Raw genomic sequence first — 13,942 nt, forward strand, 5'->3', positions numbered from 1 at the left:
TCGTCATAATATATGTCAATGGAAAAGGTTTGATTTTCTGAGTCCAAAACTATAATTATATCACAAATTAGTCAAGAGACGATGGAGCTATGAGCTAAAAGTTGGTACCTGAAAAACAATTCTTCCATATTTGCTTTGCCGCGTCGAATAAATTAAACATTCTGAAAACATTACGACAAAATGTCCAAAACTGCTCATTGTAAGAGTCCGTTTCAAAGACAAAACAGTTAAATATCCGAACGTTTCTCCCCAGGTGATATGTTTGAAAAAACAACACCACCAAAATATTCAGAAAAATCTCAGTGACTCATGCTTATTTACTTAGTATTTCTTCAAAGTTTCTTACGCTTCTGCAATGAATGTAAAATTAGCATATGCAAATGTTGTTTACTTTCAACATCACGGTGTTAAATATTTCGTTTGGTTTTACTAGATTACTATTAATGTCACGTTATGTAGCAATATTATTTCCGACGTCTTAATGGTTACCATCATCCTCCGGTTTCGGTGACCCTTGCATCAATGACAATATGTTTCTTTTTCCTTCTTAATGGCCCGGCATGGCCAAGCGCGTAAGGCGTGCGACTCGTCATCCGACGGTCGCGGGTTCGCGCCCGCGTCGCGCTAAACGTGCTCGCCCTCCCAGCCGTGGAGGCGTTATAATGTGACGGTCAATCCCACTATTCGTTGGTAAGAGAGTAGCCCAAGAGTTGGTGGTGGGTGGTGATGACTAGCTGCATTCCCTCTAGTCTTACACTCCTAAATTAGGGACGGCTAGCACAGATAGCCCTCAAGTAGCTTTGTGCAAAAAACAAACAAACAATTCCTTCTTAATCTTTCTCTTTGCTTTTTAATTTAAATCACAGTTTCATTATTTGAGTTTTTAATACTTGTCTTTCGCCGAGCAATATTTTATTTGCGATGATGGATTTTCGTTCTGTGTTATTATCTGTTATCACAGATAGTCCATGTGTAGTAAACCTTAATTTTTAACTGATAGAGAAGGGAAACAAATCTACGACACCCAAGATTTGATTTAAGGTCTCAGTGTAAGGAGTTCGTTATTGTAGTGAACTCTCGTAGAGTTTTATTACTGGACTGTTTCGAAAATTAATAATTTACTTTTAACCCGTTCATTATACATGGTTTTAGCAACGGGCGAAAAACAAAACATACTGCATCCACACACACACACACACATCTATAAATGCAAACATATCTACTGCACGTACATAAGCTTATTCCTGTACCTAATAATGTTTAAACATGCAAAACAGGCAGCCAGGAGATGACGTCGGTGATGAAGGTGTTGTATGTCATTCCACTGTTGGTGGCAGTGATCAGCAAATCCAATGCCAACAAATTTGACTTATGGTGAAACTGTAGCACTCCACCAAAACTCAGTTTCCCTGAACGGGCGCCGCAATAACCACCTCTCCAGTTCCCAAATTAGAACCGCAAAATAGAGCTAAGAGAAGAAAAACCAAAACTATACGTTATTTAAGAGACAAAATATAAAAAAAATGAATTTAACTAAAGAGGAAACACGTGAAATAAAGAGACAAATTAGAACAGTTGCCACAATACATAATAATGATTAGATGCTAACTGTTACTTATAAAATGCAAAGGAAAGGTATATCTTGCCATGAGGAAAGTTGTAAATATTATGGTAGAAAACTGTATTCAGAGAGTTATTTTGTTTTATCATTTTCGATAGAATCTAGAGGTAAATTTAACCAATCTTAACTATTGAGCTAATCGAAACTCTATGTAGCAAGTTGGGAGGTGATACACAGATTAGATGTATTTGTAGTTTACTGAAGGTGTTATCAAACATCTTTCACACAGACGTATTACATTAGTAGGCTCATGCCAATTGCATATTTATATAAGTAATAGATTCGAAGTTTTACAGCCATAAACATGATGTCCTATTTGTCCAGTGCATTTTTATAGGATTTTACTGAAGTATGAATTACAGGTGGACTTATTAAAGTAATACCAAGAAACTTGATATTGTTAGTGTAAATCACAGGTGTGAGTGCAGTTTAGTTGGACTTTATAACACGGGGTTAAGAGATTTGCTCCATACCGCTACATCGTAAGCACATATAAATATATATAGAAAATGAAATTGTGGATCGTTAATACATGTAAAGTAAAGGGCTTAGTACTGATCCTTGTGGAGTACTAGTGTTAAATGAGGTGTTGACAGAATGCTGACAAACTCTGTGTGCTTAGTAAGAAAAGTGAACACCCACTGTAAAACCATGGGTGGAATGTTGTAAGTTATGAGCTTATGTTTATTTCCGTCATGCTAGACAGACTCAAAATATTTTAGATGTAAACAAAAAACAGCGACTGTGGTATGGTCAAAATTAAAAGAATAAATTTTGTTTTCACTTAACGTGAGTGATTCACCGTTTGACTATATTACAGGCCTTGTTTCGAATAGTTGAAATAGGGTTATTACGTTTGATATTATTATCCAGAAGTTTATCAATGCAGTTAAGTAAGCTTACGAGACGAAAGTCACTTGGATATGGTGTCGTGGGTCATTTCTTGGAAATTACTTCTGCCTAAGACTACAAGTTAAAATAAAAACGGACGGATTCAAACCCTGCTTTGCAATATCTACACTGAGACTGTATTACCTTTCCAGAATCATTATGATACACTTGCTTATACTGGAATAATGAAACTTGCTCAACACATATCCACACAAGTAGTTACATCCTTTTATTTTAGCTGATTTTGTAATAAAAGTTTTTTCCGCTAGACTGAATTTGCTTCATAAAAATGTATTTCTTATTGCAGACTTGTGGTAATGCATTTCTATGAACTGCAGTTTAACGTATTATCATGATCATATTACGATTATATCAATAAATAGTTTCATTGATTAAGAATGAATGATTTATATAGCGTCTCCCAGAACTGGAAAAGGTCTACTGTAGATTGACCATGGATTCTGAGATGGAAAGGTCCAACCTTACCAGAAGACTTCAACATGGCATGAATCTACAAATATGTTTTATGAACGAGATGGCTAGTGATTGGGAAGGCCAAGGATGTCACTATAATAACGATTACGAGAGTTTGAGGTATCATGATGAAAAAAGACAAATTGATTCAAGAAATAAGTCTATTTTGGATGACAGAAAAGATCTTTATTCTATGAACAAAGTTAGTATTAGTTACGATATGCTGCAAATACTTATAACGAACAAAAACTTGAATAAGAATTAATGTTGTTATTGTTTTACCAAATTTATTGTATACCAAAAGTTCAAGATAGCAATTATGTTTGTAAAGAGGTATGATATCTTGTTCATAAATGTACAGAAAATACTTTGAACGAATAATTTTTAAAGTGAAAGATTATTGTACAAATATCACAATAGAAATAATAAACATATATTTCAGAAAGTTGATTGAGTAGTTATATTATTTCTTGGAAGTGTTTTTTTTTGTATTTTCTATTGTCACTTGTTGCTGTTTTTTTCATGCATTATTCAGAATCAGATAGAAAAATTCTTTGATCGATATTTGAAAGAAAAACAACTGGTTGATGTGAAAAAAGAAAAACCCTCTTTATCGTTTACTCGGCCAAAAACTTGGTGCTTTATCTCTAATCACGAAACTTTTGGAGAGAAGAAGAAGAAAAAAAATACGAGTGAAGACTTGATGACAAAACATGTACGTCTACAAGCAGAAGCCAGACTGGCTCTAGCCCAAGCAAAGAAAATGGCCAAGATGCAAATTGAAGTGGAAAGGCAAAGAACAAAAATGTGTACCATCCGAGGAGTTGTAGGTGTTTTAAAAGCAAACTGTTAGCTATCATAAAAAATCAAATATTTCAACACCATAGATAGATTTAAGTAAAAAAGAATACAATTTGATGTACTATTTTTATAATTTAATGATTTATTTAGATTATTTTTATATATATTACGTTTTACCATCATGCTACGAAGAGCTAAACACGTAACTTTAACCTTTGAGTTTATTTTAACTAGCCCCAGTATGTTGTTACTCTTAGCGTAAGTATTCCCAACATATCTCTTACCATAACTATCCCTATTATATCGTGATTTGAGTGTAACTATCCTTTATACATCGATATTCTCATGTTATTATCACAATATATCGTTACTGTTTGTAATGAGTTTGTTTAGAATTTCACGCAAAGCTACACGAGGGCTATCTGCTCTATCTCGTCCCTAATTTAATAGTATAAAACTAAATGGAACCACTCACCATCAACTTTTGGTCTACTCGTTTATCCACGAATAGTAGGATTTACTGTCACATTATATCCTACCCTTATTGGTGCGAGGGTGAGAATGTTTGATATGACTAAGATTCGAACCCACGACCCTCAGATTTGAAGTCGAGCGCCCTAACCATCTAGCTGTATCAGGCCTACTCTTACGATCCCTATCCGTTATATACACTGCTGGCCAAAATCGTAAGCCCAATGAACATAAAGAAATAATATCCATTTTGCGTTGTTAGACTCAACCACTTGTTTGAGTAGAACTTCGAAATATGAAAATAAGAAAAGGGAAAATGAAAATAAAAAACATTTTAGCATTTAATAGGGAAAATGTGAACACTATGAAATTAGTCTAAATACTAGCTGGTCAAAATTTTAAGACCATACTGAAGCAAAGCATTAATCGGTAAACACGTCACGAAATTTAGTCATTTGTGTTCAAGCATTAGCGTTGTCAACATCTCCCACTGTTACATTGGGTTAAAACATGACAAAGGCTAAAAAGTTGACAGAGTTTGAACGTGGCAGAATTGTCGAGCTGCAAAAGCAAGGTCTCTCTCAACGTGACATCGCTGGTGAGATTGGGCGTAGTAAAACTGCTTTTGCAAGTTCCTCAAAAGACCCTGAGAGATACGGAACGAGAATTTCAAGTGGTCGACTCAAGAAAATTTCGCCGGCGTTGAGCAGGAGCATTCGGCGAGTTGTCTGGCAGCCGATCGTCGAACGAGATTAAGGCCCTCACGGACGCAGAATGCAGCTGAAGAACAATAAGACGGCATCTACGAGAGAAAGGCTTTTAAAGCCGTAAACGTCTTCAAAGGCCACGCCTCCTTCCACACCACAAAACAGTTCGATTAAACTTTGTTGAGAAGCACCAAATATGGAACGTAGAAAAGTGAAAGAAGGTTTTGTACTCTGTTGAGAAAACATTTAACCTGGATGGTCTAGATGGATTCCAAAGTTATTGGCACGATAAGGATATCCCACTGGAGACATTTTCTACACGACACAGTGGAGGAGGTTCCATCATGATCTGTGTGCTTTCTCCTTCCATGGAACAATGAAGCTTTAGGCTAAAAAAGGGGCGTCAAACAGCAGCTGGCTACATTGGCATGTTGGAGAGAACATCCTTATTGACTGAAGACCTTCGCTTGTGTGGAAATGACTGGATCTTTCATCAGGACAACGCTGCAATCCAACATGCCCGCAGGGCAAAGAACTTTTTCATGATGAATAACGTGATACTTTTGGACCATCCAGCGTGATCGCCTGAACTAACCCCCATTCAAAATGTTTGGGGGTGGAGGGCAAGGGAAGTCTATAGAAATGGACGTCAATTCCAAACAGTGCATGATCTTCGTGAAGCCATCTTCACCACTTGGTACAACATTCCAGCCAGCCTTCTGCAAACGCTTATATTGACCATACCAAAGTGAATGCTTGCAATTATTCGCAATGACGGCCGTGCAACTCACTACTGAGATCTCTTGTTGAGCATCTCCTACCCTGTTAAGGACTTGTTTTTGTTATGGTCTTAAACTTTTGACCAGCTAGTATTTAGACTAATTTCACAGTGTTCACATTTTCTGTATTAAATGCTAATTTTTTTTTTTACTTTTATTTTCCCTTTTCTTATTTTCATATTTCGAAGCTCTACTTAAATGACTGGTTGAATCTAACAACGCAACATGCATATTTTTTCTTTATGTTCATTGGCCTTAAGATTTTGGCCAGCAGTGTATATATTTCGTTACTCTTAATATGAATATCCCATATATTTTGTTATTCTCAGTGTAACTAACTATCCTCCATATATAGCTACTCTGAGGGTAATTTCTAATTATAAGACATGTCAATTGAATTTTAGAAGACACCCTTTGGATAATTTAATATTTTTAACTTGGATTTCTTATGTTTTGACTTACATGAACAGTGTATAATAATTATGATGATTCTATCCTGTTATAATGAACATATAGTGTTATTAATATAAATACCTATGGTACTACCACCTATAGTAAGATAAATGTTTCCTTATACGTACATAATTACATATGTTTTACAACTTCGTGAACTTTTACTGCTTTAGGTTGGATTTCCTTTAGACGATCGACGATACAAGATCAGCAAGTATTCGTTATCGGATATGAATCTTGGTCAGCTACAAATGATCGTCAGTGGCATTTACAGACAAATTGAAAGTAAGTTCACCAGTTCTTAGGGTATATTTTGCCTACTTTTAATTAAACAAAACGAAATTGCCAGAACAATATTTTTTTAGTATTATGGTATTATAGGTGGAAATAAACAAAATAACGTGATTTTTCTCTTATTCAGAATGCACATGTTCGTCCGAAATACAGTTAACAAAAGAGTTATGTATATATGAGAATAATATTGCTTAAAACTATGTGGTAGGAGGATCTAGCAGTCACTATACTGCTTATGGGTTTCCAGTGGCTTAGTGGTAAGTCTGAAGGTTTATATGCTAAAAGCTGCACTTCCATAATGAGGTTTGTCAAAGCACAGACAGTTCATTACATAGCTTTATACTTAAAAACAAACTATTGCTTATGCACGTGATATAATATTACGACTATTTCAGTAGTTTTGTGCGACGGGGATTTGAACCCGCGACCCCCAGTTTACGAGTCGAACGTCTTAACCCACCTGGCCATGCTGGGTCAGTATTTAATGTAATAATATTAGATCGATATGTGATTCTTTCATTTTTTAAAATATGGTGAAGGTTATCTGTTGTCAGTCACAAAATGTATTTCTGGATTCCGTTTTTTTTTTTTGAATTAAACACAAAGCAATACAAGGGCTTATCTGTGCTCTGTCCACCACGGATATCGAAACCCGGTTTTTAGCGTGTAAGTCCGCAGACATACCACTGTGTCACTGGGGGGCATTCTGGATTCCTCGTAAGTACTTCTTTCGCTTCTGCTTTTACGTTTGTGGATTTGTGTGAAAGTATATAACGCCAACAAATGCAGACACTTTTTAACAAAATATTTTTAACCTTCCAATTTCTCGTAAAAAAGGTTACTGATTTCTATCATATATGGTATTATGGACCAGAAACATTAAACTTTGCGAAACTTGGTATGAATTAATGCAGTAGTATGATTCTACTTAAAACCATGATACCAAAATTAGTCAAATTAAGATGTTTACAGTATGTTATGATGTAGTTAAATAATATATCTGCCACGAATTAGGTTTAATTAATTTCCCGATTTTAATGTTAGTTTCTATAAATTATCACTTGAAAATATGGTTATATGTTTTACATCAAACAAACAAGTGTGCTTCATACAGTTTTTATTTATTGTTCTTACTTTCTATGAGAGATGTAGATAGAATATAAGAATGATAAATTCATTGGAAAATTCAGATCCGAGTGATTTTTTTTGCCAACTATCCTTACGAACGGGGCCCGGCATGGCCAGGTGGTTAAGGCACTCTACTCGTAATCTGAGGGTCGCGGGTTCGTATCCCCATCGGGCAAAACATGCTCGCCCTTTCAGCCGTGGGGGCGTTATAATGTTACGGTCAATCCCACTATTCGTTGGTAAAAGAGTAGCCCAAGAGTTGGCGGTGGGTGGTGATGACAAGCTGCCTTCTCTCTAGTCTTACACTGCTAAATTAGGAATAGCTAGCGCAGATAGCCCTCAAGTAACTTTGCGCGAAATTCAGAAACAAACAAACAAACTTCTCAGCCATTTGAAGCTAGATATGAAGAGTTATCTGGTATAGTTCTTTATCTCCAGTGTATATGCCAATTCTCAGCTGTCCAGAACGTCCCAAAGTTGAAAACCGATATTTCTTGTTTTCATTCATTATCATCTTTCTTCAACAGGCCTTAACACTAGTGTCTATAATTTTTATTCACAATTGATAGAGCAGAAAAAATGCCCCAGTGGTTCTCCTGTAGAGCTAAATAATTCTCTCATTAAAAGGAATTCTGTGTTTGTTCTCAGATTACCAAAGTTTAGCTTTGGTTTATGGCATGGGTAATGGTCGGATAATAAAGTTTAATAAGTGAATGCAACATAACTTTTATCTGCATATGTGACTTTATTAACAGCCTGAGAGAGGCAATGTAGTTATTATATATTTTAGATTTTATTATATTTTCATTCATTTATATTCACACGATATTACCGATCAGAATTAAGTGTGAAAGTTTGACCAGTTTGTTAGTATATATATCAATATCCAATAGGCATCAGTAAATACAGATCACTTAATTGAATCAAATACATATTATTTGTTAAATTCTATGCCAGTCTCTAGCTGTATTTGTGTTATTGTTTTCTGAAGAAATTTAGTAAATTGCGGATTTGATCATCTAGGCTATGAGAATTCATATAATCTTTAGTAGTTTGGTTGAAGCTGATATTTTGTGCAGTCTTAGCTGAAGTGTTTCTATACTGTTTTATATTAATGTTATTGTCTAGATGCATGGAGTAGCTATTGATTAAATGCGTAAATAGTAACAGATGTAGTGTGTAATCGGACAAAGGTGTATGACTTGTTATTGTGGTTTGCTTAAGTTATTTTGAGCATTTGTTCGAAGAAAACGAATATTGCTAGAATAATAGGGTACCCCCAGTGTACTTTATCCAGAATCCTACAACATAATCAGATAACAAGAAACGTTGTTTTAGGAAAGTCTATTGATACATGCTGAAAAATACTGCCAGAGATGGCTGAGGTTTGATCAAGTTAATATGTCTAAGTCGAAAGATGTCTTATAAAATCTTACGATAGGTGTTGCATGGACATATTCATTACAGGTTATACAGTGAATAGGAGATTGACTAACTAAGGTGATTTTACAAGGCCTATTTGCAAAACTGATATTAACCAGAATTCTCCGCTGTCACGGTGGGATCTAGACAAGACAGCATGTCAACTTACAGTTAGGACCCTGGCAACATGTCATCTTTTCATAATAATCCTGTTTCCAGCTTGGTTGAATTCGCATTCGACGTTTGCCAGGAGAACAAATGAGAGAAGTCTGTCTTTTCCACAAGGAATACACGGATGGAAGAGCAGTTCATGTTTGAACAGCTACTCGCAGTAGTAGAAAAAAACTGCTCTTCAGGGAAACGTCAGTGGCGTTTCCTCCAGACATCACATGGAGACAACATTTCCGTGCTGGGAAATGGTTTGACAATGCCACTGCCATAGTGCGCGTATTGTAGAGGATTATCTCGACCAGGAGGACGTCACAAGATTGCCACCAAAATCTTCAACTTGAAATCCCATTGATAAGTGCTGGGCAAAACTGAGCCGGAAATTTACTAACCACGACCCTGTCCAGCTATTATAGCTGAATTGCATCTCATTTCAGTAAACGGCAGGGATAAAAATACGGTTGATTAGATAAATAATCTCATTGGCAGCCACGTCGCCCTACAGAGATTATTTGAAGAAGAGGAAGACTAGCAAGTACAGATTGTTTAATATTAACTGGTGTAAGGTTACAAACGTTGTTTGTAATATTTTGTCACATGTTTCGGTTTTGTTGTGAAACGTTGAATCTTTCAGGTGTCTGATAAAAGTGCTTACTTTTCTAATAAATCGTTCATGATGTCTAAAGAACCGATTTCATTACAGAAATTACATATGTAGATTTTGAATATGACATGCGTTTCTCAGTTTGACATTTCTAAGAATATTTGTATTCCATCTTAATAATAACGATCTTACTTGCTACAAAATATGCAAACATCTTCGCTATGACTGTTTTCTTTCAAGGTGTAAAATAAGGTTTCATTATAAAACATTGGATAACAAATCTTATACCATAACTACTTAAAAACTTTTGAATATCATTGCATTAATAATTCGTTGAAAATAATTTAAACTCAATAAAGCTTTAAAAGTTTATTAAGAAACAAAATGTTATTGGACTATGTTTTAACCCATTATTTCGTACTCTTTCTGTGTGTTTTTCTCTCCAATTTGACCAGCACACAAACATGTTTACTTATCGGTTTTATCATTAAGATATGTATTTAAATTACATATCTTAATAATAACACCGATAAGTAAACATGTAAAGGAGCGAACTCTACTTAGTGCTTTCTCTAACCATACCATCCGTTTCTACATATATATTTTTCTCTACAAGTGGGTTTTCTCGTCATCACGGATGTATTTAAGTTATTTGTAAAAAAAGAAAGTGTGTAATTTAGAAGACCAAGTAGTAAATTATAAGTATTTTAATATTCTTTTGAAAAAATTTTAATACTATCACTCTTAAGGTAAGAAGATTTTTGCTTTTGAAGTAGCTTAAGATTATTATATAGAGTGGTATTCGTACACCTTTTAGTTATATATATGATTAAGCCCTCCAGTCTTGGTTGAATACATTTTTTATAGCAAAGATAGTATATTGTGTAAAAAATATAATAGGTGATTAGAAATAATAATTGCATTTCATAAACCTATAAAATTAATATTTGGTTTTCCATGATTGTTCGTAAGTATTGTATATTTCTGTGTAAAACTTTTAAGCTCCGTTTATGCGTCACCCTATTTTAGATTTTGTTTTCTACAACATCCTATGAACACTGTTATTATTACAAAGTCGATTTTAATGAAGTTGTTTTTTCTTTAAAATCATATTTATAAAACAAAATATTTGGCCATTGATCCTCCATAGTTTTATTTGGATTTAGATCCCATAATTCTAAGTAAATATTAACCTTTGAATATGAAACATAATTTGCATTGTGTTTTAATTCATTTTTTCAAGACCTTCGATGTACTAGAGATTTAGAACATTCGAGGAGATAAACTTCCAGTTACCCTGTCATACGTTTTAAAGGTACATTATTTAACTGCAAAATTTACCAGTCCTTTTACCAGCAGCATTTACCACTAATACTTTATAGAATATTTATTTTTTATTTCCAGATTTAAATGAAGAATTGGTCGAATTACTTCTGGAAAGAGACAGTCTCCACATGGAACAGGATGCTATGTTGGTTGACATTGAGGATCTTACAAGATACTAGTAAGTATTGACTGCATTATGTTATTATTCAAAAGAAAAATATACTCTTAGTCTGCCTTTTATGTGAATAATTGTGTTAACGCAACTAGTTCAAAAATTTGGGAGTGCGAATCATCATCACCAAAAAGTATAATTTACTAATACATCATTGATATATATTTTATATAGAAAATTAAGGACACTGAAAGGAAACTACAAAGATAAATAAGATAGGTATTTTTTTCAGATTAATCGAAATTCTCTCATATATTTTCATGCTATATACAAATAAATTTTTCTTTAAATTTTTTACCCAAAACCGTTACAAATAAGGGATATTGTAAATAACTATTCCACAAATATTCTATATTTAACATGAATGCGCACTAACTTCTCGTTGTTTCAACATAAATGTTAGCATAATAAGTAATTAAATAAAAGTTCATAGTTGATTGTTTTTTATGATGGTGTGTACAGTCTTACTGAATTAACTAACAACTTACAACACATTATATAATACCTTTAATGTTAAATTGTAATAATTTTAAAATAATAAAATGACAATATTAATAGTATAAAAAGTGTTATAACTGTGTTATATAAATATATGTATATAATGCTAACATCAAGAGGTAAGTTTTCATCTTACTTACCCACAAATAGTAGTACCTTATTTCCTTATTATTAATTTTTATTTTAATTAATTATTTACTTGGGAGAGCAGTCGTCTTCCCACAACTGTCTGCAGGTAATGAAGGTTGATATAGATGTGGGACGTTGTGAGCTTGAGCGCCCACATCTCGCTCTCCTAATTTCTATTTCTAATTTTATATCTATTTTTACTCTTTACTTCTTATGTGAGACTGGTCAATGGAAGTTAAGACTAGTAGATGGTGTATATCCACCACAGTGTGGGTCCTACTTCTCCAGTCACTTCCAAAACCTAGGATACATTTTATAATCCCATATTTTAGCTTGCATCCTGGGAGCTTTTCGGTTGATGCAGAGTTTTTTCTTTAATTTGTTTTTGAATTATAACAAACTAATATATTTATATATTCATATGTTAGTCAATTAAAATATGTTGAAAGTGGTAATAAATAGTGTGAGTAACCACAATATTTTTAAAGGTGTTTGGATTACGCTTATTCGTAGTTTGAAGGTCTCACTATGAATATAAGAAACCAAGTTTCTTTTTAATATTAGTGTCATCAACAGCTGTTGCTCTACTTTTGCTGAGGCTTCGAAACATGAAGCACTTCAAAGTGGACAAACAACCCTGCACTCTAAACAAATGAAACTTACAACAAAATGATCTGATTAGGACGGAGAGAACCTAACATATCTTGTTATTTATATTCTCAACCAAATTATGTCTATCACATAAATAATGGTTGTTTTTCACCATGTTTGATGCCGCTCTTGTAATTTATTGTTTTGTTTTGAACGCGATTTATTTTACAACCTTCAGTTATACTAGATGTATACAAATATCAGTTATACTTGTTACTCTTATCTACATCATGTGAAGTTACTGATCGAAATTAAATTGGGACATCAAGAAAATCTATATTATTTACATATTATAGAAAAGACAAGCAAATAGGATTAAAACTAGTGAATCGAATCATTAAAACACAACTGTTTTGTGGCATCATTTATTTAAATATAATGTCATAATAAAAATATACAGTATGATTGGATAAGTGCTATGACGAAGTGCGTAATAACACTAATAGTTATAACTACTAACGTACGTTATATTGTCCACTATCACTCAAGAAAACTTCCAGACAAAGATAAAAATTAATGTTAATTTTAGTATATTTTGATATAAGACAAAATGGTATTGAGTGAAATATTTCATTGTAAAAACAGACTAAATCGGCTTAAAACCCTACCTAAGACAGTTCAATCAAGTTATCACTATGGTTCCTGATGTAAATGGGTAACTTGTTGTCCATTAGATAAAAAATTTAAAGTGAATAAGTATAATAGTCACAATTTAACAATACTTGTAAATTAGCACTAAAATAGGCGATATGCTCTGTGTGAAACAAAGTGACAATAATATGTTTATTGTATTTCTTATTTTGATGTAATATAAGGTTTCACTGACTGCATGTTGTCACTTCAATTCTGATGTTGAAATATTCCTTTTTTTTGCAAAACAAAAACTTACGCTTTTTGAATGAAATTGTGAAAAAAAATATTTGAAATTTATTCTTTCAACACTCGTATATAAAATATAATAAACTAAATAGTATATAATACTAATTAAATTCATATTATTACAGAACACAGAGATATTCAACGTAAACAAAGAATTATTTGTCCCGTTTTATTAAGTAATAAAATTTGAGCGTATTGCAAATACCGTATTATATAGCTTACAATTCATTGACATAATATACGATAAAAACATAGTATTAATTACACTGCACAACAATTTGTTTGAAAAGTTTTGCTTCCTGAAAAGTTTTTGCTGATTGTGACAGGTACCTGGTGGGTGTACACAAATATAGTTTTGGTTTTGTTTCATCACGTAGAAACTCTGAGAAATACACAGTTAACTATTTACCGGCACTAACGTATTTAATTGCGTTTATGTTTCTAATACGCTATTAAGTTCAACATAATTAAAAG

At 33.4% G+C, this 13,942-nt stretch overlaps 1 protein-coding gene across 1 annotated transcript in view; it reads left to right on the forward strand.

Moving 5' to 3' along the window:
• The window catches only part of LOC143233231 (uncharacterized), a 106,839-nt gene extending 93,234 nt beyond the window's left edge, over positions 1-13,605 (forward strand). Inside the window, exons 5-9 of the mRNA XM_076469226.1 lie at positions 2,928-3,188; positions 3,522-3,812; positions 6,371-6,482; positions 11,218-11,317; positions 12,503-13,605. Coding sequence (XP_076325341.1) covers positions 2,928-3,188; positions 3,522-3,812; positions 6,371-6,482; positions 11,218-11,317; positions 12,503-12,611 — 873 coding nt within the window. The 3' untranslated portion in view covers positions 12,612-13,605. The remainder of the gene's footprint in view (positions 1-2,927; positions 3,189-3,521; positions 3,813-6,370; positions 6,483-11,217; positions 11,318-12,502) is intronic.
• The last annotated feature ends 337 nt before the right edge of the window (positions 13,606-13,942 follow it).

Source organism: Tachypleus tridentatus, chromosome 1, assembly GCF_004210375.1.
Source record: "Tachypleus tridentatus isolate NWPU-2018 chromosome 1, ASM421037v1, whole genome shotgun sequence".
Classification (NCBI taxonomy): domain Eukaryota; kingdom Metazoa; phylum Arthropoda; class Merostomata; order Xiphosura; family Limulidae; genus Tachypleus; species Tachypleus tridentatus.